The sequence below is a fragment of the Lepidochelys olivacea genome (genome assembly GCF_965140295.1).
Source record: "Lepidochelys olivacea isolate rLepOli2 genome assembly, chromosome: 1".
NCBI classification, from domain to species: Eukaryota; Metazoa; Chordata; order Testudines; family Cheloniidae; genus Lepidochelys; species Lepidochelys olivacea.
Window position 1 is genome coordinate 118,748,257 of NC_140411.1, and position 24,616 is coordinate 118,772,872.

The following is a 24,616-nucleotide window of genomic DNA, read 5'->3' on the forward strand; positions in this document are numbered from 1 at the left end:
AAATCACTTTAGATAAGCTATTACCAGCAGGACAGTGGGGTGGGAATAGGTATTGTTTCATATTCTCTGTGTATATATAAAGCCTGCTGCAGTTTCCACGATATGCATCTGAGGAAGTGAGCTGTAGCTCACGAAAGCTTATGCTCTAATAAATTGGTTAGTCTCTAAGGTGCCACAAGTCCTCCTTTTCTTTTTGCGAATACAGACTAACACGGCTGTTACTCTGAAAAAAATCAAAGTGTAAAGGGAATATATAAAGTCACAAAGTTTCCTAAGCTGGTTCTAAATACTTGCATACAAAACCAGTGAGCTTCACCCTCACGTCCCAAGTTGCCTCTGACCTCTTCACTCTGATTCTTTATTCCACTTTCTATTTTTAAATGACAGTTCTCTTACAGAAACACACCACCCTCCTACCAATACACCCACTCCATTATTGCAGCATAAAAAGGAGTGTAAGGAAGGAAAGAAAATGAGATAATACCTCCAGCAATATAAGGCTACCCCTGTAGCCAGCCAAAACACTCTGAAAATGCAGAGGTACAGAGGCACAACTTGCAAGTGATGGTGCTTTGGTAAATGTACAGTGCTACAACAGTTCTTCTAGTAGAACGTCATCATTCATTTCCTGGCCCCACTCTGACCTCACTCCAGAAGTTTATATCTTTTCCCCTAGGTAACTGGAACTTTTACTTGTGGCATATTCCTTTTTCAAAAAAAGCCTACATTTGTTAAATGTACATTCACGTGTAAGTTTGTGTAGAGAAATGTGTTTTCCTTTTTAGGCCGTATTTGCTTGCAGAAAAAGTGTTTGTAAGACAGTCCAAAAGTACCCAAAAAAGAGGAGATGGTGAAGATAATTAACAAAGCTCAGTAATGTCTCGGTTTCAACATCAAACGTTTCATTTTAAAGAAGGATAACAAGCTAGATAAGAAACTATCTAGTTTTAACAATATTAGGGCTGAATCTCTCACCTTAAAAATAAAGATTTAGTTGAAAACAAGAAAAAGAGTTTACTAGTAATGATACTACTACTAAGCATTTGTATTGCACTTTATATATCTTTACAGCTCTGTATATTTAACTCTCAACACCCCTAAGGTAAGTTAGGCATTGTTACCTCTTTACATTGGGGGAATACAGAGGGTGAAATCCTGACCCCATTTAAGTCAAGGGCAAAACTCCCATTGATTTCAATAGGTCCAGGATTTCACCCAGAATAGCTTGTCTATGGCTGTGCCTCAAAGCAGGGCAGTGCCAAATTCAGAAGTCAGGAGTCCAAGTCTCGCAGTCCACTAGATCATATTGATTAACTAAGTTCAGTAAGTGGAATGAAGTGTTCTATATTAAAATCAAAACTTCTCCACATTGGCCTCAAGTGAACACACACACCAACTCCCCCCACTTCCTCCCCCTACAATCAAAACGTGAATAAAGAAAATCTGTACTCTCTTATTTTTAATGTAAGGTCAGTATTGAACTCAAATCTTCATGTGTCTGGAAAAAAATTAAGACTTCTGGAACACCATATTACAGATACCTCTTAGTTGTTAGACTAATCATATTCCTAGGCTACATGGGTCTAAAGAAATACAAGAGAGGCACAATAGGCCCCAATCCTGCAATACTATCCCTGCAAGCAAGGCTTTATGCCTATGCAGAGCCCCAGTAAAGTCTGAGTCCAACTGTACGCATTTCATCACAGGATCAGGGCCACAATTAGTCAGAGATACAAAGTTTCAAAAAGACAACTTTACCTTGTAAAAATTATTCTATTATGTACCTGTGTATGATGCACTAAACACACACTATTATTTTAGCACATTTCTAATGAGAACAGGTAAATGCAAGTAAAAAAAAAAACAAGCATGTACTTTTGATCACATTCTTAGAGTTTTACTGAGTAAAAAATATTTGCACCTGTTTAAACCAAATGGTTACATAAAGAAAGTGACTAAAACACAGAAACATAACTTGTAATACTAGACCAGGCTGATGATTTGGTTGCACTGCTATTCTACCTCAAGCAGAGGTCAGTACCTGAGGCTCGGAGAAAACCTCAAAATAAACATATCCAATTGCGCAATGCTATAGAGGGAAAATATTTCTTCTGATAGCACCACCATTCCCATTCTATTCAAACAATAGTCCGGAGGTTTTATTACATTTTTCTAATTATCTTAAAAATATGTACATTAGAGAGAGAGAGACTGATTTCATTGACTGATACAAATACAATTTACCATATGTAAAATATAGACACTGAACATTTATAAGCACAGTTCTTTGACTCAGTGATATAATTCCTTCCTTTTGTTGCTGAACCTGAGAGCACACAAAGTTCATATTTCCCCTAACCAACCTTTGATCACAGCCAATTACAAAAACGTATTGCTGCACTTCCTAGTATACAAACCATACTTATCAGACCCTGAGCAAGTTACTTTATTAAGCAGTATTACAAAAGAATTGATCCTGCAGTCAATGCACTGTCTTCTGTGAAGATTCATATATGTAGAGTCAATACTTCTAGGAGCTGGATTTGTTAATTTCAAACCAATTACAGATTTAATGTCAAGAGTCAGAGTCCTTCTTTTACATAGCCAACTTCTATCTGCATTGAGAGTCCTCCTTGTCACAGGCCCCTAGGCAAGCAAGCACTTACACATGCTTAACTGTTTTTGCAAGTAGTCCCATTATAATCATGGGGCCTTAAGCATTAGTTTCAGAGTGAAATAACCTTTTCTGGTTAATTGAGAAGACAACCGGTAGATCCACAGGTCAGTGTAGTATCCATAAATTTAGATATTCGATTTTTGATCTCCCAAATTTTACCAGTTTTCCCTGGCCCGCCCTACAGGTTGTCATTTCTCACATGACCAATGTGCACTTTGCAACTCTACTCTTCATTTCAAGAACATGATTTTTTCCTATCATTTACAAAAATACGAAATTTCCTTCCACTTGTAATCCAGTGAAAGCTGATACATTGACTAGATTGTTGTTGTAAATCCCTGTATCTTAAACATATCCCAAGCTCTTGTGGTCCTCTCCAGGGCAGACTAATTTCTTAGCAGTTGTAGTCAGAACACTTGGATAACTATACACAGACAACTCTATTACAACCTGCAAACATTAAATCCTCTGCTGTGCCAGGAAAGATCAATGAAAATCTTGCCTCCTTTTCTCAAAAAGGTATCATTTCTAAAACTTGCCACACCTCTCCTGGCCAGCAGCCTCTGTGTGATAGTCCGGTTCAACATCAGTCTCATATGGTTAACAATACACAGCTGCTTCAAAAAGCTTATATTTTCCACAAAACTGTAAAAGGCTTTAGCAGTCTAATTTATGCAAGAGGAAATTATACCATCAAATCCCTGCAGTTTGCTTCAAAAATTGACCCAAAACAGTACTGGAAATGTATTAAAGATCAGCTGCAACTATGGCATATATTTTCTTAAAAACAAACAAAAAAAACCCCCGCACTTGCCCCATTAACTTAATATTTATATCTGACCAATATTAAACACACTGCTATCACTTCTCATCAATTCTTAGATGTTGGGAGATGGAAGAGACTTATTCGATCACCAAGGCTGTCCTTCTGCCAGGTCACTGACTGTTCGGTACAGTACATTTTGTAATGCTTCTAGTGAATCTCATTGGATTAGGTTGTATCATTTTACGCATGGATTTCCAGCCTTCATACGTTTACTTTGTTCTCCTTCGTGCTTGCCTCGTACCCCAAATTAGTATTATCGGTGAAGTAATTTAACATTTTACAGCTGTTTAATCCTTTGCCCCTCTTCCAGATCATTTAAAGTATGTTCAGTAACATTATGCTTAAAAACTAATCACCGTGGCATCTTTCAACTGAACTGCCTCCATCTTTCAAACTGTTCAGATTCATCTAAAACGTATTTGTTGGGACTTGAAGATCTACAATTCAGAGTAAGATGAGCTTTTGCAGGATACGCATGGCAATGTCTGATCGTGCTTGGTGGCAGGGTGAAGAGGGTCTAACCTGGGTGGACTGAATAAGTTAGTGATAAAGAACAGATTAATGAACTACACTTCTAACTACTGCAATTGTATCACCTAGGATAAAGACATAATATATCACTAATAAAACTCAGAATATAAATCTGGACCCAGTTAACATAAAAGATACCTGAATGTTCATTATACTTAATCTGCTTTAATTCAGTTTTTTTCCTAGAAACACACTGTTCAAAAAGGGTCTGAAAAGTGTCCTTTCAAAAGCTTATTTCTTCTGCTGTGTTTGGGGCTTCTTTTCTGATGTCATCATTCTAATATTGTCATTAATATAACATTGAAGGAATACTACTGTGTGTCCTGCTGGCTAGCTCTGCACAGTGGAATGATAATTAATTAGTTTTCTCTAACCTGTGAATGCAATCCTGAAAGGCTTTAAGTGAAATCATCCATTTACCATGTACACAATCAGCATTCTAATAAAATCCATTAAAACAGCATTAGAAATGGAGCTGCCTAGAGCCATTAAAGTGACATATGCCTCATCTTTCTGTGGTTTGAAAGCTGTTCAAGGTTGTTGGCAGCAAGTGTAGTTCTGAAGAAGTTGGACATCTGGATGGCATTTGGTATCTGACATTTTTCCAAAATTTTGTATTTGCTGAATAGGATTTCTCTGTGAAGTCCCCTTTCCATCTGATGGCACCATGCTTTTGTTTAATGTATTTGATTGATTCTGGCATGTTCGTATAGTTCTTTATTTTATCTAGCTCAATCAGAATAACTTTAATTCCATCCTGGACAAGAGCATTGTACACAACCAGTTGCTGTTCGAAGATATCCTCTAATAAACTGCAACTTGATGATTCTGGTACTAATACAATTATAAGCCTTCTGCTTTGTTTAATGGTTTCATCAACAACACTGACCACAGCTGTAAAAGACACACAGAATGACTGATTAACTTTTAGCTCATACAAAAGAATCGCTCTCCCCCCATTAAAAATAGATATTTACTTTTTCTTATGTCAGCATAATTAAAGTGGCAAAACCCCTCTAATATATACACAGTTATACTGGTATAAAGTGTCTATGCCAGCATAGCATATTCCAGTAGAGAAGCAAAATAAGCTATACACACACTTTTATACACATATAATTGTGTCAACATTAGAGAGGTTTTTGGTGGCAAGAAAACCATCCACCTTACCAACATAGCTATGCTGGTAACATTTTTAGATGTGCACTCTAGGCCACACTTTAATGATACAGCTGATTTTTTTGTTTTTGTTTTTAATCCATGCAAACTTACTTACCTTATAGTAACTGAAGGCTCTTTAAGATGTGCGGCCCCTATCTGTATTCTACTGTGGATACGCATATTTTGCATGCATCCAGAGCTGGAGAATTTTGAAAGCAGTGTCCGCTGGTCCGCACATGTGCCGTGGCTCACCTTGTGCCACCGACCGAGGAGATAAAGGGCGGGGTGGACCAACTGCTTCTCCAGTTCCTTCTCCACAGGGCCGTCCTTACCCATACGCAAAGTAAGCAGCTGCATAGGGCACCAGGAAATTTCCTGGTGCCCTGCGCAGCTGCGTGCTGCTCCAGCCCCTGCTCCACCTCTTCCCCATGGCCCCACCCCTGCTCCGCCTCCCCGCTCCACCCCCACTCCCCTGAGGATTCTGCAGCAGGGCTGGGCCTGCACTCACCAGCGGCGGGAAGTGCAGCGACCTGGACCCAGCCGTGCTGCCGGTGAGTGCTGGGGGGGGCGGATCCCACCTGCCCCCCAAGCCAGCCTTGCCTCCCCGCAGAGGCCTGGTGCCAGGCCCTCCTCCCCCAAGCGGAGGACTGGGGCCCCACAACCACCGCCCCCCCTATGGGGGGGCTGCATAGGGTCCCAGAATAGCTAGGGATGGCCCTGCTTCTCCACCGCAAATCACAGAAGATCCAAAGCAGAGGGGAAGGAGGACAGGTAGAGGAATACAGATAGGACTACACATCTTGAAGAATTTCCAGTTACTAAAAGGTAAGTAACTTTCTCTTCAAGTGCTGGTCCCTATGGGCGTTCACTGTGGGTGACTGACACGCAGTACTCAGATAGGAGGAGGGTGAGAGGTTGTAGATGGCAGAGCCAAATGAAGGATTGTGATTCCAAAAGATGTATCGGCAGAGGAGTCCTGTACCAAGGCATAGTGTCTCACAAACGTGGATGGAGCTCCTTGTAACTGCTTTGCAGGTATAAAGTAGCAGCATCTCTTGAAGCGATGCCAGAGATGCTGCTTGCACTCTTGTGGAATGAGCTCTTACCCTATGTGTGTGTGTGTGGGGGGGGAATTAAACAGTCAGAGATCCATTTTGGGATTCTTTGAGAGGATATAGTCTGACCCCAGTATGTCAAGTAAAACCCCCACCCTTGGTACTAAAGAGCAACCTTCTCTATCACTTCCCACTGAAAGAGGGATTCCACTTTGAGAATCTTATCATGAGAGTGGCCCCCAAGAGGGGGTGAGGAAGGAAGTTTTGGAGGGGGAAGGGACATAAACTCTATCGTACAGACAGAATGGATGATGTTCAGCACCCATTTATCCACTGTACTCCAGCTGTTGAAAAAGAGTGCTAAACAACCCCAAAAGGTGTGTGGGAGTAGGGAGATGTTGGACTTAGTGGTCTGCAGGTGACAGATTGCGATCTGGTGCCAACGGAGCCCTAGACTTGTAGGTTTCCTTGTCATAGCTCTAAGACATAGGACTTACTAGGTTTTCTAGGGCTGAGCTTATAGACTTGCTCGGTTTAGACAGGGCTGAATCTGACTTCTTCAAAGAGGATTTGGAAAAGGACTTAGCCTAATGCTCATGAGAATGCTCCCTACTCTCCCAACAAGACCCCATCAAGGGATCTGTGGGGATAGACTTCTTTGCTCCTGAGTCAGACTTCATGGCAGGAGGTGCACTCTTTTCAGAATCAGGCTGATCCGGGCTGGGGGACTCCCCCACCCCCAGCATACGTCTGATTGCTGCCTCATGGCATTTTCCATTAGGTGCTTCCTGTGGCAAAGTTCCTGCCCTTGCCATGATGTGGACTCCCCCAAGGTAGCACATGTAGCATTGGTGGTCGTCACTGACTGAGAAGGATTGCAGGGAGGAAGCACAAATTTTGAAGCCCAGAGTTCTGGGCATAGTCCAGTACCCAAATTGGGGGGGTGATGGGGTGCCCTCCAGGTCGGGAGAGACTGACTAAATAACCAGAAAACATTAAAACTATCAGATAAAAACTTTAAAATTCTAGAACTATAAAAACTATTGACAGATATCTATTAATAAATAAAAGAGAAAGCCAAAGCTTTGGACTCTAGAGATTCTGAGCTGAGACGCAGTCGGTCCGCCTTGCCTTTACCTCCTCAGTCAGAGGCACGAGGTAAGCCTCGGGGCATGTGTGTGTGGACCAACAGACACTGCTTTCGAAGTTCTCTGGCTCCAGGTGCATTGAGTGAATGCATATCCACAGTGGAATACACATAGGGGCCAGCACTCAAAGAATAATGTTTATTGCTACTTTTCACTACCCCAGATGAAAATCAATTAAAAATGTTACTAAAAACAAATTCTCTCTATTTAAAGATTTCTTTCAGAAATATGAATTCTACAATTATAACTAGTAACAAAAAAAATCCATTTTGCTTTATAGCCATATTTCAAAATCAATTACCTCAGAAGCAATTTTTTATTCTGATGTTTTAATATAAATGTAAATATACAGTACAAAATAAGAACATGTTAACAGTGAAAAAATGTCTTTTCTATAGTAAGCAAATGGGATAGTGCAGAAGTATTAGAAAGAACAAACATCCAGTACCAACTGGTTAGGTTTTATTGTACTAAAACCAATCAACTTCTTGATGTTCTATATCATACCAGATCTCTTGCCCTCTCTGAGATCACTAGCAGATTAGCCTTTCCTCCCTCCCAGAGCACTGCTCTTACCTTTAAGACTAGGAAAAGTGGAACAAGAAAGAGTTGCTCCTATGATGCCAAAAACACTCTATTCCGAACTCTGCCCACAGACATATTGCAGAGAGATTTAGGAGCAGAGTGCCACCTAGTGGGAGATGTGTAAAGCCCATCACATGGGAGCACAAGCAGCAGCAGTCTCATGTTATCTACAGGGTATGGGGAAAAGGTGGAGTATGTCACAGGGAAAGGTGAAAAGGGTAAGTGGAAGCAAACTTCACTGAACATTCTCAGAAAGAGGCAAAGATACCCAAAATTTCAAGGGTTTGTCTGTATTGTGGGGCAAGTGGGGCCAGCAATGAAGTTCCCCCTACAAACAAAACGGTGCAACTGAAGGATCCATGGAGGAGATGAAAAAATGAAAGGGAAACATGAGATGGGGGAAGAGGAAATAAAGAGAGAAAGGAAAATCAAATCTGAAATGAAAGGAAATGAGGGATCAGGGGAAGACTGCAGAGGAGGGACAACAGGACAAAAAACATTGGAGAGAGAGAGAAAACCAGAGATGGGATAACAAAAATATGAAACCAATACAAGAATCAGATAGAAGAGTATATCCTGCCAGGACCAATGCTTTTGGTCAGTCACACATAGGACACAGTGCTAGAACCAGCCCTTCTTGAAGCACTGAGAATTCAGGGACTATGGGGAACGCTGCCAATACTTAACCTGAAGCAGGAATTAAGAGAAGATTGGGTGTGAAGTATTGCATGAATTTTGCTTGGGAGAGGAACCCTGAACCTTCCCCTTTCTAGGTGTAGTATCCAAAACCTTTAGGCAAGCTATTCTCTTCCCTTGACCTCTTTCTACTGAAGTTCAGCTTGGAGACACATTGGGTTTTGTTGCCAAGTGGCCGCCTCTCCTCCCACTAGTAGTTCCATTCCAACCTAGTTCCAATTTAAAATATTTCAGAGCATCCATATTTCGGAAATTACTATTATAAAAATTGTTGCCTTAATCTCCTGCCTTTGTGTCATGATGTGATCCATGGGACCACAGTGATGTAAAACTTTCCTACCCTGCTCTAGTATTTAAAGAGAATGATGAAAAAACTCACCCAGTTCTACTTTAAAGGCAGTGAGAGAATACCATGATTTTTCATTTTACCTTTTCCTGGTAGATCATCTCTTCCAAGTATAAACAGATTATATCCACACTGTCTCTCTAAGACCTCAGGAAGCAGCGTTAGCACAAAGTTATCTGGTGGGTAGATGCAATCTACTTTGTTGATTTTTGGATAAAATACATATGCATCATAGATCTTCCCATCTGAAACTGAACAAGACAGAAGCAGTGAGATTTGTAAGACAAAAATTACTTTAAAGGAAGAAGAATATTTTCCCACCTTTTCTATTTTAAACTTTATTGCATGAGTTAATTGTTTGAATAGAACATACAAATAACCACAGGTTAATAATAAAGTAATCTTTGTTAAATGCTGCAAAAAATACCACCATAATTGCATTTAATTATTCAGGCAAATTTAAAAATTGCCCAAATTTACTACCTATCTAGAATGAAAAATACTAAGAGTTGCAGGGCTGGCTAGAAGTTCTTCACTGCTGCCTTAGCACAGTGGTTCTCAACCAGGGGTATGTGCATCCCTGAGAGTACTCAGAGGTCTTCCAGGGGGTACATCAACTCATCTAGATATTTGCCTAGTTTAACAACAGGCTACATAAAAAAGCACTACCTAAGTCAGTACAAACTAAAATTTCATACAGACAAGGACTTGTTTATACTGCTCTATATACTATATCAGCGATCCTCAAACTGGGAGTTCATTTCAATGGGGTCTCCCGAGCCAGCGTTAGACTCACTGGGGCCCAGGGCAGAAAGCCGAAGCTCAAGCCCTACCATGCGGTGCTGAAGCCGAAGCCAGAGTTTTTAACTGAGGTGAAACGTGGGGTATGCAAGACAAATCAGACCCCTGAAAGTGGAACAGTCATCTGGAAAGGTTGAGAACTACCCTGATTTCTGTTTTAACACTGAGCAATAAACTACCTTATCACATTGTCACCTTGTCAATGTAGCTCTTGCAGCAGTAGCTCTTGGTGACATCAGCCTTTCATTACAAGACCTGCTCTGCAGATATAAGTATTCTGTAGTATGCATGTCTCGCAGTTAGAAAGAGTTTCCCTGCAAAGCAGAGAGCAGATAAACCTTTTTTCAGGTTTATGTTTCTAGCAGATTTACATATCTGCTTTTCTACCTACACGAGCCAACGTCTGATAGCTTACATATATAAGGCATTTCACACCCTCTGTTCAAAGTGCATCTAAGCCCAGATTTTAAAATAGCAGACTTCCTTTTTTGTTGGAGCACATTTTGCACTTTCAAAGACTGCACCCATATTTTTTTTCCACCTTCAGCGAATCGTAGTTTCACATCTTACAGTTAAAATTATAATGTTTTCCAACAAGCACACTTTCTCCCATCCTGTCCTTATGCCTCATAGGAGAGCCATATCAATATCTACAAAAGTACTGCATTGCCCTCCTTCAAACCCCTCCATCTCTGTTATGATACTTACACTGGACAATGATTAGAATAGCGGTGTTCTGTGACCACTGCTTATCATGCTAACCAGTATCATTCCATTGGTACCTTGTGTTCCCCTTCACTGTTCATCATATCCACCTGTTGTCTATGGAGTCTTAAACTGTAAACTATTCAGTGCAGAGATGATCATCATTTTGCTATATGTTTGTACAGAGCCTAGCACAAGAGGTCTCTGGGCTTCTCGGTACTATCACAATACAAATAAAAATGACACCACTAAGGGTACGTCTTCACTACCTGCCGGCTCGATCTATCGGGGATCGATTTATCACGTCTCGTCTAGACGCAATAAATCAATCCCCGAATTGATGCCTGTACACCACCTTGGCAGGAGGAGTAAGCGGCGTAGATCAGGGAGCCACCGTGGTCGACTTGCCGCCGTGAGGACGGCCAGGTAAGTTGAAATAAGATACTTTGAATTCAGCTAGGCAAACAGCATAGCTGAAGTTGCGTATCTTAGTTCGAACCACCTCCCCCGCAGTGTAGCCCAGGCCTAAGATGGCCATACTGAAGTACTTCAGCATCTAAAAGAGAGGATTTGCACTCTTAACTGACTGTGTGTAAAATACATTGGAAAAGACTGTGTCTGCAAAAAAGGACACTGAGTAGAAGCCCTTTTAAAAATCTGGTACTCAATCTTTTCATCATCCATATTGCAAACACAACACAACACACAGACGGAAATTCCAAACAAGCTTGCTCATTCAGGGACATTTCCTGCATCTGCTCCCCCTTAAAAAGGCTACACAAAATAAATGTAGCTTCTTATTCACTTAAGAATTCTTAATGAATCCTGGGATTCTATGCCATGTACATTAGCTACATGGCTATACACACCTACCTTCTTTACTCAGAAAAGGACGACAGGATTTTCGATACCAGAGCACAATGTCAACCTTGAAATACTTGTAGATTAATATGACAACAACTATTACAAACACTGGTGCAAGGAGTCCTCCAGTCAAGTATCCTTGAAAATTTCGAACTACATCAGCAAAGGAAAAATATGTAATATATTGAAGTGGTAGCACTGGTCAAGTTAGGAACATTCAAACAAAATTGTGTAGAATTCTGAAATTAGAGCCCTTTTAAGCTGCCTAAAGACAGTTATAACTGTGAATAATTGATAACAAAAATCTGACATCTCTCTCCTCTTTTTCTGTTCATGAATTATCTGCAAACTGATTGTGATTTTCTTGAATGTATTCATTATTCCAAATAATTGATGACAAATAATTCTAGTTCTACAGCTTGTTTGTAAGCAGTTCATTGAAGGTATTCAATACTTGAAATTTATGCTGTCTTGACTGGACACATGGAAACACAGAACGCTTGGTTCTCTGGCTGGAGAAGCACCACTTTCAGAACCAGATGTCTGGTGCAAATTCAGAATTTGCTTTTCCTTATGTATTCTACTCCATCTGCCTTACCGCTGATGTTTTGGTGAATAATCCGATCAGTAAATCTATAGTAACTCCTTTGACATTAATTAAGCTACTCCACGATTTACAATGATTTTATAGCCTCTTTCCTGCCCATTATCCCAAATTTTCACACACCCTTTGTCTGTCCCTTTTCAAAGTGTTCCCCTCATCTCTTTTTTAAATTAAGTCCTGACTACAAGAGCAGTTCAGAACATTATTAAGACTGAAGGCCTGACCTGACTGTCTTAATGCAATGTAGGCTGCAACTTCACCGGCATGACACACAAACTGACGTCCATAATCCTCCTGCTTCACTTCTGTGATGCTGAGTGTCACTGTAGAGAATAAGTACCCATCGGGAAAAGAATCTTCTCTATCCAAAAAGGTAGTGAATAATTAAAATAATAAAAGTGGCATTAGGCAGGTTTCTTCATTTGAAAACAAAACAGGACAATGGTTATATTTTATCTTCAGACATGTCTGAAATGTGCCTGAATCTTTTCAAAACAGACAGATATCTGGAGTCTATGATTATAAATTATCTGAATTATAGATGTACCTCGCAGCTCCAGTCAAGAGCATGGCCTCATGTGTAGACACATAATGAGATAGCACTAGGAGCTCTCAATCAAAATAGACTAGATTTACATACATGTAAGAATCTTATTCATGCTATCATTGCCCAGTGAGAAAGACATGAGGCAATTCTATGACAGTGCTGCCAACTCTCATATTTCAAACAATCGATTTGTAAGCATATAGAGGATAAGACAGTGATAAGTAATAGCCAACTTGGATTTGTCAAGAACAAACCACACCAAACCAACCTAATTTCCTTCTTTGACAAGGTTACTGACAAAGTGGATAAAGGGAAAGCAGTAAACATAATTGAGTATGAGCCAACAATGTGATGCAGTTGCAAAAAAGGCTAATATTCCAGGGTGCATCAACACGAGTGTTGTATGTAAGTGACAGGAGCTAATTGTTCCACTCTACTTGGCACTGGGGAGGCCTCAGCTGGAATACTGTATCCAGTTTGGGGAGCCACACTTTGAGAAATATGTGGACAATTTGAAGAAAGCCCACAAAAAACAATAAAAGGTTTAGAAAACACGGCCGATGAAGAAAGGTTAAAAAAACACCGGGATATGTTTAGTCTTGAGAAAGTAAGACTGAGGTGGGATCTGGTAGCAGTCTTCAAAACACAGTCAGGGCTGTTACAAAGGGGATGCTGAGCAATTGTACCCCTTGCCCGCTGAAGCTACGATAAGTAGTAATTGGCTTAATCTTCAGCAAAGGAGATTGAGGTTAGATAGTAGGAAAACCTTCTATTTGTATATTAGGTAAGTACTGGAATAGAGTACCAAGGGAGGCTGTCGAATCCCCATCATTGGAGGATGTTAACAACAGATTAGACAAACACCTGTCTGGGATGGTCTAGGTTAGTGGTGGGCAACCTGCGGACCGCATGTGGCCTGTCAGGGTAATCCCGCTGGCAGGCCACCAGATAGATTATTTACGTTTGCACAGCCACCCGCACCTCCTGTTGGCCAGGAACAGCAAACCGCAGCCACTGGGAGCTGCAGGTGGCCGTGCAAATGTAAGCAAACTGTCTGGCAGCCCACCAGCGGTTTACCCTGATGGGCCTCGTGTGGCCCGCAGGCTGCCCACCACTGATCTAGGTCCTCCATCAGCAAGGGGGGCTGCACTAGATGACCTCTCAAGGTCCCTTCCCTACCCTATAATTTCTACGATTTTATTACAAAGTCTCATGATATTTGGCATTTTTCTGAAAGCCTCAGCTCATGTAACTGAATAATTTCTTGAGAATCTCAGTCTTCATTTAAAAAGAAAACATTTCTAGCCCTCATAGTTGAAGAGAAAAGCTTAAAAATCTGACCCAAGTGCACCCCAAAAACCAAAAGGCAAATAGAAAGAACCCCAAATCTATGTTTATAAATCTCATGATTTTTTGAGACAATTTTGCTATTTTGGAGAACCTAACTCATTATTTTTGACCTCTCAGGGTTGGCAAAACTGCTAGTATTCTACTTTCTAAAAAGCACATGAGGTTTCCATATGCAGCTGTTGGACAGATTTGCTTCAGTAGCTCATACGCTTAATTTTCAGGAATATTTTTCTTTGGGGGAAGGGGGAGAACCAATGCAGACTGGTGATGCTTGGGGGTTATAGCCCCTGAGTGGTGCCTTGCCCAGTGAACAGATTTTTTTGTAAAGCAATATGTTCCGAAGTATCCATGTTATTTTTTCTCCTAGACTCCATTGAAGTTTAGTAGGATACTAGTTGTCCAAATTGGTCTCTAAGAAACACAGAATTAGGATCCCTCCTGGGAAGCAAAGAAAGGCATTACAAACACTAAGGGTATTGTCATACATTGCAGTCAGTGATCAACTGATATGCATTTTTATATGCAAGTATACTTACTGATTTCCCTCTTGAACTCTCCCCATAAACAAAAAATTGACTAAAGTATTATTGACTTTCCAGGATATACCAATTGAGCTATCTTTAAAACTTGATACGTTGCAGTCCACGATAACACTGGACCCTGAAAAATAGCATTAGAAAATGGCCATGAGATATCGTTTACTCTGCAAAGTCATGAGATCCACTCATGTAAAGGAACATGGGAAACATTAGCAACCAACGCCAGTAAACATCTAAAGAGTAATCTGACAGAACGAAGGAGGGAGTTTGCAGAATTATGAAGATCCCTTGTCAGACCATCAGCTGTTTTACAAGCGCTAACCTAGCAAATTATAAAGAGCCCAGTAAATTAATCCCTCCAGAGAATAAATATGTTAATTCTATTTTGAACAAAATGACCATAATTGCTTCTTAAATTTGACACATCTATGGATGAAATAATGTTCTCTCAGGTTTATGGCTTCAGTGCGAAGCTTGAAAAGGTCAAAGTAGAAAATTCATAAAAGAACGAATACAAAACTCTTCCATCCACAACAATTAGGAGAGGTTTAAATATATCACAACCCTTGTCATTTTTTACATTTGGTCCAGATCAGCAGATCACTAGGACAAAATCAGTTGCTCTTTATCCTGCAAAAATTTTCTTGAAGTGTGCTGGACAGACTCTTATTGTAGAAGACAAAACATCATATTTGTTGAAAGTAGAATTCCAGAACCACTTTTTATTATGGATGGTATAGCACCAAAAGAGAACTAAAAGCTTTTTCACAAAAGTATGAAGACAAGGGCTACTCCTGGGGGAATTCTGCACCTAAAAATTCTGTACACGATATTTTAAAATTCTGCAAAATTCTGAACATTTTATTTGTCAAAATAACACAGTATAAACACACCAGTTGCAATTATTTTTGGTAATTTATTTCAAAATACCTGTCAGCAAGTATGTCTGTAACAATACAGATAACAAAACAAAAAAAAAGATTCAGGAAATTTTTTTTTTTTTGACAAATAGATTCCTTAATAGGCATATTAATACAGAACTTTGAGCAATTCATTTAAACTACAACACAGAACTGTATTTCTGCACCCCACAGAAGCAGTGCAAAGACTTGGGGGAGTCGAGGGTAACAGAGGAGATGAGGGAGCAGAAAGGAGCCTTGGATTGAACTCGTAGGGTTGTTGGGTGTGGGTGGGAAAAGTATGGAACAGTTTCTTTGGGTGGGGGGATTCTTAGGGAGTTGGGGAACCTCTCCCATGCAGACCCTGGCTGACCCCAAGTCTCTCCCCTTCAGTAAGGCACATCTACCCCCATCCCCATATAGCCCTCCTATCCCCCATCATCATATGGCGCTGGAGCCCCTTCCCATTCAGGCCCTGGCTCAATGCTGTCAGCCAACTAGCTCCTGAACCCAAGTCCCAGCCTGTGCTCCCCATTAGCCCTTCTGGACCCCAGTTCATGACCCTCCCAGCAACCCCATATGCCCCACTCTGGCTCCACCAGCAGGCTGCTGTAATGAACACAGCTGACTGCTAGCTGTTAATGCCAGTCAGCCAGCTGTTCTGGTGCCACAACGGCCTCTTGTAGGCAAAAGGCAGAACTGCAGCACTTCTTGGGCAGAATGTATTTACTGCGGGGAAAAAACTCTGCATGGAACATGAATTCTGAGCATGTACAGCGGCGCACAACTGCCTCAGGAGTAAAGGGTCTTGCCCTAAAGAATTCATAAGCCAAACAGCATACAGGACATGAAGCAACAAAAGCAGTGACTTTTTTTTGTTGTTGTTAATTATACAATTTTTGCTTGAATTTTATTTGTGATAAGCATTTCATTTTTTTCCATTTCTAGGATTAAAGGTGACCCACAAAGGAAAACACATAGATTTGTGCCTTTGTTGTTTCTTTTCAACAGACAAAGGTGACATGAAGTGAGGGTTTGTTTAAAGAAAAGGGGGGGAAAACCCTTAAACATTAGAAATTCAAGTCTTGCCTGCTTTATTTTCCCTGACTCTACGAACAATTGGAAAACTGGTAGAATTATGATATTCCAAATACAAGCAAGGGAAATTTGATTAAGGCCCAATCCAGTAAAAACATGTGTGAAGTTACTCATGTGAATAAGTGTTTGTAGGATCAGGGCCTGAAAGGAGTGGCATTTATCCAGGCTGTTTAAAACTCTGTTATGTTTGTTTTTGTTAACATCTATTTAAGTAAAACATCCTATAAAGATTTGAAGATCTAATGGGAAAAAAAAATCTGTTAAAGCTTCGACATTCCCCAGCTCTTCACTTAAGGGCTGAGAAAGATCACAACGCACGTCTCAGTCTGCAAGTGAATCTGGTTCCGAATCCCATTCCATTCTTTCCTATTCCCCTCCCCCCCGCACGCACACACACACAGACAGGAAAGACACGACTGGACAGTCTAAAAAGATACAAAAATGCAGGTTTGGTTAAGAACTTAAGAATGGCCATAATGGATCAGACCTATGGTCCATCTAACCCAGTATCCTGTCTTCCAAAAGTGGCCAGCAACAGATGCTTCAGAGGAAGAGAACAGAGCTGGACAATTATCAAGTCCAGTCCCAGCTTCTATCGGGTTTTTATTTTTAAATTTGAAAACATATTACCGGGATTTGTTTAGACTTCTCAAAGCAGGAAAAACATCACTTACCCTTTCTCCCCAGCCGCCTTTTCAAGTCCCTTTTAAAGGCAAGCCTTGGAAGGTGAAACATGAAACACTGAATCAGGGTGGGAGCCCCTGGCATTTGGGAAAGGGACATAGATCCCCCCACCCCAATTCATTAGAAAGTATTTAAGAACATAGGAATTGCCACATTGGATCAGATCTGAGGTCCATCTAGTACAGTGCTCTACCTCTGACAAAAGTTAGTGCCAGATACTTCAGAGGGAAGTATAAGAACCCTGTGGTAGGAAGATGTGAAATAAGCTGCCCTCCACACTGGGTCTCATCCTGATCTCTAATAGTTAGACATGGGCTAAAGCCCTGAAGCATGGGGTTTAATATCCTGTCCAAAATAAATCATATCATGAACTGTAAAAAAGTGTGGCTATTCTTCTTAATCATATCATTAACTGTAAAAAGTGTGGCTCTCTCTATCAACATCCAAAACAGTTTTTGAACCTTGCTAAATTTGGGGCTCAAAGACTTCCTGTGACAGCAAGTTCTACAATCTAATTACATGTTGTGCCAAAAGCACTTAGTTTCGCATCTGCCACTTTTTTACTTTAATTGAAAGACTTCTCATTGTGTTAGGAGACGAGAAGGGCAGAAGCTACTACCTTCGATATAATTTATTATTGTATATACTTTTATCTGTCTTCGGGTTTTATATTGCTGCCCCTCAACATGGCATCTGAACATCTTCCACACGAAATCAATAGCAGTAGTACAGTCCCAAGCAGACCATGCAGTCTCTGGCACTTTTCCCTTTTTGGAATCAAAATTCTGCTTGGAGCAGGGTGGGGTTTCATTTGCTTGTGGGGAAGACGTCTATCAAGTCCCCTCTTGTTCATCTCCTTTCTAAGGTAAACAATCAAAATCTATTCAATCTTGCTTCACTAAGAATTTTTCCCCATCCCTAATTTTTCTCATTGCCCTTTTCTGAACCTCCCCTTTACCCTCTTCACTGCAAGTTACTCAATATTTATGTAGGATGGTCAAAAGATATCAAATCAACCACTTTGCAGCTGCTACTTCAGCCATGTAAGAAGTCCAGCCGGAGCCTCAGCCTTTTTAGCAATCCCAAGATGATTGACAGGAGATAGATGAGGAACCACCCCTTTATCCCCTTTAAAAAATAATAATAAAATAATAATAATGTAAATGGAGGTTCAATTAATTTTGGGAAAATACAGGAAAGGTTTCCCAGACTCAAGAAGTCTGAGGACCATAATAAAGGGGTTATGAATTGACAATGAGACAAAAGACTCTCAATTTTTATAATGTGCGATGAGCCCATTTCTTACCAAGTTCCACTTCAATTGTATTGTTTCTTGGATAAAGAATTTCAGTTTTCTTCTTCAGTGGGGTCTCTAAAAATTTAAAAAAAAACAAAAGCACATGCATAAATACAAAATTTTATCAGAAATAATCAAAAGTAATGGCAAGGATATTTTGTACAGCACTAGTTTAGAAATACCACTAACAAGCAGGAGTGGTTTATAGATGAACTGCAAAACAAGAACACAAAACTTTTGCCTGTAGCCCTTACTGTTCCTTTGCAATGAAAAGAACCTCAAACTTTTTCAGAAAGTATGTTTCTATATGTTTGTTTTGCGTTTGCTTGTTCTTTTCTTTCTGAAGAACTTCCATAAAACAACAAACAGACCGAGAAAACCAGGGGAAGAGGTAAAACACATTAACAGTTACAGTATCCCAAAATATCAACAACCCTTCACTCTCCCCGCTCCATCCTTATTTGTAGTGTCCAGGATAACAGTTCTCTACTTAATCCAGACCACCTTCCCGCCCCCCCGCCCCCCCCCCCCAAAAAAAGATTAACTACATCAAGTTAAATACCAGAAATACTTGCAAATACCTTAAAAATATCAGTTTTGTAGAAAAATCAGAACAGTTTTCTTGTCAAACAGTTGTGCTTAATTTGTGATGGATGACAGGGTCAGCCCAAACTTATACTAATAAAACCTTTAAACTATGCCACTCCATCACATTTCTTATTCCCACAGGCCCCAGCATGTCAGACACTGTACAGGCACATAGTAAGAGACAATCCTTTCCTCTAAAGACTCTATGATCTAAACAGACAAGACAGGTATAGGGCAGAGAGAGGAACAGAAGTGAAGCAACTTGCCCCAAGCCAAGCAGTGGCAGGATTAGAACCCAGGTCTCTGAAGACCCAATCCAGCGCTACAGCTCCTGGACCAGAGTGGCTCCACAAAGCATTAGTTAATTATAATTCACTTTAGCATTACAATTATGGCTATAGTGCTCCAGGTGTGAATAACAGTACAGTAGACACTGCTTAGTAACAACCTGGAGAACAACCACTTTTGGTTAGCAGAAACATTTTGTTAATTGGTCTGTATACTGGCAACAGGCACATCAGCTACTGAAAACAGTTTTTGTGGAAAGCCACAGCTGCAGGAAGGTTTGCAGCCACGGTCGGAAGGACTGGGATGTGTCTTCCCCAGCTGTAGGCCCTCAACCTACCGGCGGCTGGTGCTCGGTCTGTCCCAGTGCCTCCTTCCAGACTGCCGAAGAATATAAGAATGGCCACACTGCATCAGACCAACAGTCCATCCAATGACCCACTATCCTGTCTTTGTGAGTGGAAGCCTCACAAACCTGTCTGCAGCTAGTGCTCAGTATGTCCAAGAGCTTCCCTCTAGGGCTGCAGAGAGGGAAGGAAGCACTGGGCATGGCACCAAGCACTGCATGGCACCTCTCCCTGCGTTCTCCAGGCTGTGTTTTGTCCTGAAACAAGGGGACCAGGCTCAGCATCCCCCAGTGCTTCCTTCCCTGGCTGCAGTCCTGCACATCTGGCTGCAGCCAGGGCTTTCCACGGCTTATGGGGATGCTGGGATGTGCTGAGCCTGGGCCCCCAGTGCCAGGGCAGGATGCAGCCTGGAGAGCTCACGGAGAGGTACCGGTTAGGCCCCCAGTGCCCTCGCTTCCTATGGAAAGCCCCAGCATCCAGGCAGCAGCCCTCTTCCCCACGGCTGCCCTACCTGCGGCCTATTCTGGGGCCCAGGATCAGCACGTACCAGCGCTTCCATCCCTGGCTGCAGCCCTGCAAACCTCCTTCCACTTACTGGCAATTGTCTAACAGCAGCAACTTTTTGCTGAAAACAGAGGGGCTGCTAATAAGAGGACTCTATTCACATGGAAAGCTATCAGCTGACACATATTATGTCCCTCTTCACTATTTCACATGTAACTACATGTCTTTTTGTGCCCTGAAGGATCCCAGAATGCTTTACAAATAGTAGCATTATTATACATATTCCCCCCCCCCCAAGGATTAAGTAAACTCAGTCTTACCAAATTGTCAACCCAAGTGTTCAAAAGCAATGCACCAAAATAACTGAGAGATTGGCTTAAAAATGATATTTTTTTAAAAAAAAAAAAAAGAAATTTTGAGTACTTTTTATTTGCCTTCTGGTTTGGCAACCTTCAGGGTGCATTAGGGTCGCATCTTCATGTTCTTCTCTGCATTCATGAGTGTTAGAAACATACTTTTGTGCAAAAAGCAGAGATTCTCACATTCTCATAACTCCCTGAGCTGGGGATATTAAGAAGAAAAAACACCAAATACAGCAAGTTAAGGTTGCTAGACTGCATCTCTCACCAACTCTGACCATTAAAAAAAACCCAGAGGAAATAAGCTATTAAGTCATTTAAACACCCAGTTCACATTCCACTCATAAGTTCCCCTTCTCAGCCTCCCTTTCACACGCCACGTATCTCCACCTTGAACCAATGTGCAGCCTCAACTTCATCCCTGTAAGTTCAGATGTTTTGATGATTAATACAGAGTTACTGTCTGTGGCTTTCAGATGTTACATTCCATGTAGCTCTAGTGTGGCTCTGCAATGATATGTGTAAGGAAGTAAAGGAGAGAATCAAATTGCCAAAGATGGCTGTGAGATTAGTTGTCTATAATGTTTAGGAACAGCGATGTGAGTTGGTGATCTGTGTTAATGACTGTTCTAAATCTGGCGGTCATTTTTATATAGAAATTACAAAACTGAGATCTGCATGTGATGGTGCATTATATTTATGGTTGGAATTAAGGATGCACATTGATTGGTCAGAGTGAGGGTGGAGAGAGGTAGCTGAGGTTCAGAAGGGCAACTGATGACTGGAGCATATGGGGTTGAATGTCCTAACTGCTTGTTTCTTTGTTTTTTTGCAGTTTGAGTTGATCGGATGCACAGTCTGGTAACCTTAACTTAAAGTTAATTAAGTGTTGTGTGTGGAACTTTCTAGGTGTATTTTTAACATGTGTCAACACTGAGTTATTCACATGGGTAACTATCGGCTGACATATATTATGTCCCTCTGCAGAGACCTAGTATCTCTCATACTCATCTTCTCCCAACCAACTTTCACCCCCTCCCCAGCCACCCACAGAGCTGCACTCCTCTTCCAATGTCCCTTTAGCACCCCCATCCCTCCCCATGCCCCGGCTGCCCCTATACACTTCCCCCTTCATCCTGATCCACAGCATAGTCCCTCCAACATCCCTGCTCCTTACCATGTTCCTCTACTTCCCTGTGTAGCCAGACAGCCAGCCCCCCCTCAGACCAGCATTGCTGGAAACACAGGAGGAAGCCGGAACAGGGCACTTAACATATATTCCAGCACAGCCTTTGAAGCTGTGAAAGCACAGGTGTGCTGCTACAATGTGCCGCTGGGAACAGATACAAGGATTAAGCTCACAGCAGGCAGAGGCCCTGTGACAGACATGGCTCTTAGCCCCTACTAAATAGCGTGATGCACACACACCAACACCCTAGGTGGGAAAATATTTACCCTGATAAAAGAAATGTCCAGTAGTCGACACTTATTGTTTCTCTCCCTTGCAAGTGTAAACTACTCTTGCGAAAGCTGGTGTCACCCAGACAGACCAGCCTCAATTTGGCATAAGAAAGGAGAAAGAGAATAAAGGAGTACAGAGGTATAAGTAGGGAACCTACAGCACCATGATTTTTGAGTGCTTTTCACTATCTATCTGCTGGTCAGATAAGTGACAGCCTCCCAAGGCTTCTGCAGCTAAGAGGGTCCCTACGCCTTGTCCCTTATTCGTCTTTCCGCGGAATTGAGTGACCGATCCTGGCTTGGCACCGCTGGAATTGAGAGATGCAAGGAGGGTAAGAAGCACCCACACCTGATCTCCTATCTTTAGTGTACACATATTTTGAAATAGAGCTCTATACTTTGTTTTCTTTCTTTGGGATTGTGGCTTCAGTTTTGTAACTTGTTTGTGTGTGTAACATCTCTACATTTAAATAAGTAGGCACTAGCAATTTTGTAACCACATGATTAGAATCTAGCTTAATAAATTTTGGTAACCATTTATGCATAAGCCTGACTTGTTTTCTCTGGTTTACTGTAAAGCAGCCAACACAATTAAAGAACCTCAGCCGTTTTGGCTCTAAAGCCTGGCCATTAGGTGAGAGTACTAAGAGCCTAGCGTTGAGTTGTGCCGCCTCCACGGGGCAAACTCTTGGGGCACCTGTCAGTCAATCCTGGCTGCCCGCTGCGAAGGAGCTCTGAGCTCTAGCAGTTAAAGTCACGGGTGTGGAGAGGCTCTTAGTGCTGCCATTGGGGCACCTGTCAGTCAGTATTGACTGCCCGCTGCGAAGGAGCTCTGAGCTCTACCAGTTAAAGTCACGGGTGTTTAGGACCTTGGGGCATCCGTCAGCCTAGCCCGGGCTGCCCGCCGCGAAGGGACAGTGCATCCTAGCGGTTAAAGTCACGGATGGTATAAACGGGCATAGCTGGCACCTCACCAAACATCCTTGGCCGTCGGCTAACACCCTGGGACATTCAGGTTTCAAGCAGCAATCACTGACTTTCAGTGCTTACTGCTTTTATTGGCTGCGGCTATTCTGTGCTCCTAAAAGACACTTTGTTGACTAGGAAACAGCAGTGACTGGCAGGGGCAGTGGACGAGAAGTAGCCAAGTAACAGGATGAGTTACTTTGACTATGGTTTTTTATTTAAATTAATATACAAAATAAGTAAAGGCAGTAGCTTTAAAAATGTAGGGGTAAATAAACAAAGGTGGTGATTATTAAAAATAACCTCATGAAAACACTGGAGAAAGCAGCAGTTTAAATACTATTAGAAAAACTGTCAAGTGCAGTGAATACAGTACTTTAAGAATGTGGAAAAGGTAATGGCTACAAAAATAGGTTTTAAGAACAAGAATAAAGATGTATTTAATTTTAAGAAGGGGAAAAATAAAAACACAAATCAGCAAAGTAGGAAAAGGGGATCATACAGAAAAATGAATCTAACTCATCCGGCCAGATCTTCAGCTGCTATCTTGGTCATTCGTGCTGCTTTGAGGGCCAAGGCAGCCCAAAATCTGCTCTTAAAGAGCAGTTAGAAATTGCCCTGGTATAAAACTGGCAAAGCTAACTCTGCACCATGCACTCCCACCTTACTCTGTGCGGGCAGCACCTGGGCAAGGGAAAGGTGGGGCCAGAGTACATGGTGGAGTGGTCACCTGGGACAGGGGCTTTTTCATCCCCAGAATCAAGGGAGTGGGAAGGTGGCTTTAGAGTCTTTTCCTCTCCTCAGCTGGGGATTATTTAGCCAATCAAATTGAGCACTAGCTAGACCACCAGATCTTATCCCTGTTGCAATTTTCCTTCCTCCAACTGTTTCTTAAACCCAACTGTCACATCCGGTCTTAAAATCAGGACCTGTCTGTGTTGAGAGTATTCGTACTGGTGCAGCTGCACTGATGCAAGCCCTCAGCGTAGATGCACTTTACCAGTGTAAAATAGCTTGCGCTGGGGGGTTTGCATTAGTGCCGTGCACCAATACAAATGCTCCCAGTTTCAAATCATGGGAAGTCACACTAGTGCAAGCCTCATTTTACATCAGGGGAGTGCATTCCCCCTGGAGTTTGCTTCAATATATAAAAAGAAAAGGAGGACTTGTGGCACCTTAGAGACTAACCAATTTATTTGAGCATAAGCTTTCGTGAGCTACAGCTCACTTCATCGGATGCATCCTATGTATCATCATGGATGCACCCGATGAAGTAAGCTGTAGCTCACGAAAGCTTATGCTCAAATAAATTGGTTAGTCTGTAGGGTGCCACAAGTACTCCTTTTCTTTTTGCGAATACAGACTAACACGGCTGCTACTCTGAAACCTTCAATATATAGTACCAGTGCTGTTACACCAGTACATCCATCCCCAGTTTAGAACAGGCCCTTATATTGTAAACTAATCCAGACAAGGCCTGTGTTTTCCTGTGTGTTTGTACAGCTCCTAACACAACTGGACCCTAAATCCTGACTGGAGTCTCTATTTATTTTATTGTAATACAAACAAACAAAAATAATATTAATAGTGTTTTTCAGTCTTCTAGCTCTCCCTTAAAGTTATATAAGAATTACTAACAAACGATTATCTTAGTGGTCAAATTTGGTATTCCTTTGAATCCACACTAACCGAT

At 41.5% G+C, this 24,616-nt stretch overlaps 1 protein-coding gene across 2 annotated transcripts in view; it reads right to left on the bottom strand.

The window, feature by feature from the left end:
* Positions 1-1,888: 1,888 nt before the first annotated feature.
* Positions 1,889-24,616, bottom strand: part of LOC311515273 (interleukin-1 receptor-like 2) — a 51,625-nt gene continuing 28,897 nt past the window's right edge. For both annotated transcript variants that reach the window (XM_084618231.1, XM_084618232.1), the window contains exons 8-13: positions 18,423-18,488; positions 14,433-14,556; positions 12,224-12,360; positions 11,405-11,548; positions 9,109-9,276; positions 1,889-4,928 (exon numbers count right to left, since the gene is read on the bottom strand). In XM_084618231.1, the coding sequence (XP_084474357.1) occupies positions 4,540-4,928; positions 9,109-9,276; positions 11,405-11,548; positions 12,224-12,360; positions 14,433-14,556; positions 18,423-18,488 (1,028 nt within the window). In that variant the 3' untranslated portion in view covers positions 1,889-4,539. The remainder of the gene's footprint in view (positions 4,929-9,108; positions 9,277-11,404; positions 11,549-12,223; positions 12,361-14,432; positions 14,557-18,422; positions 18,489-24,616) is intronic.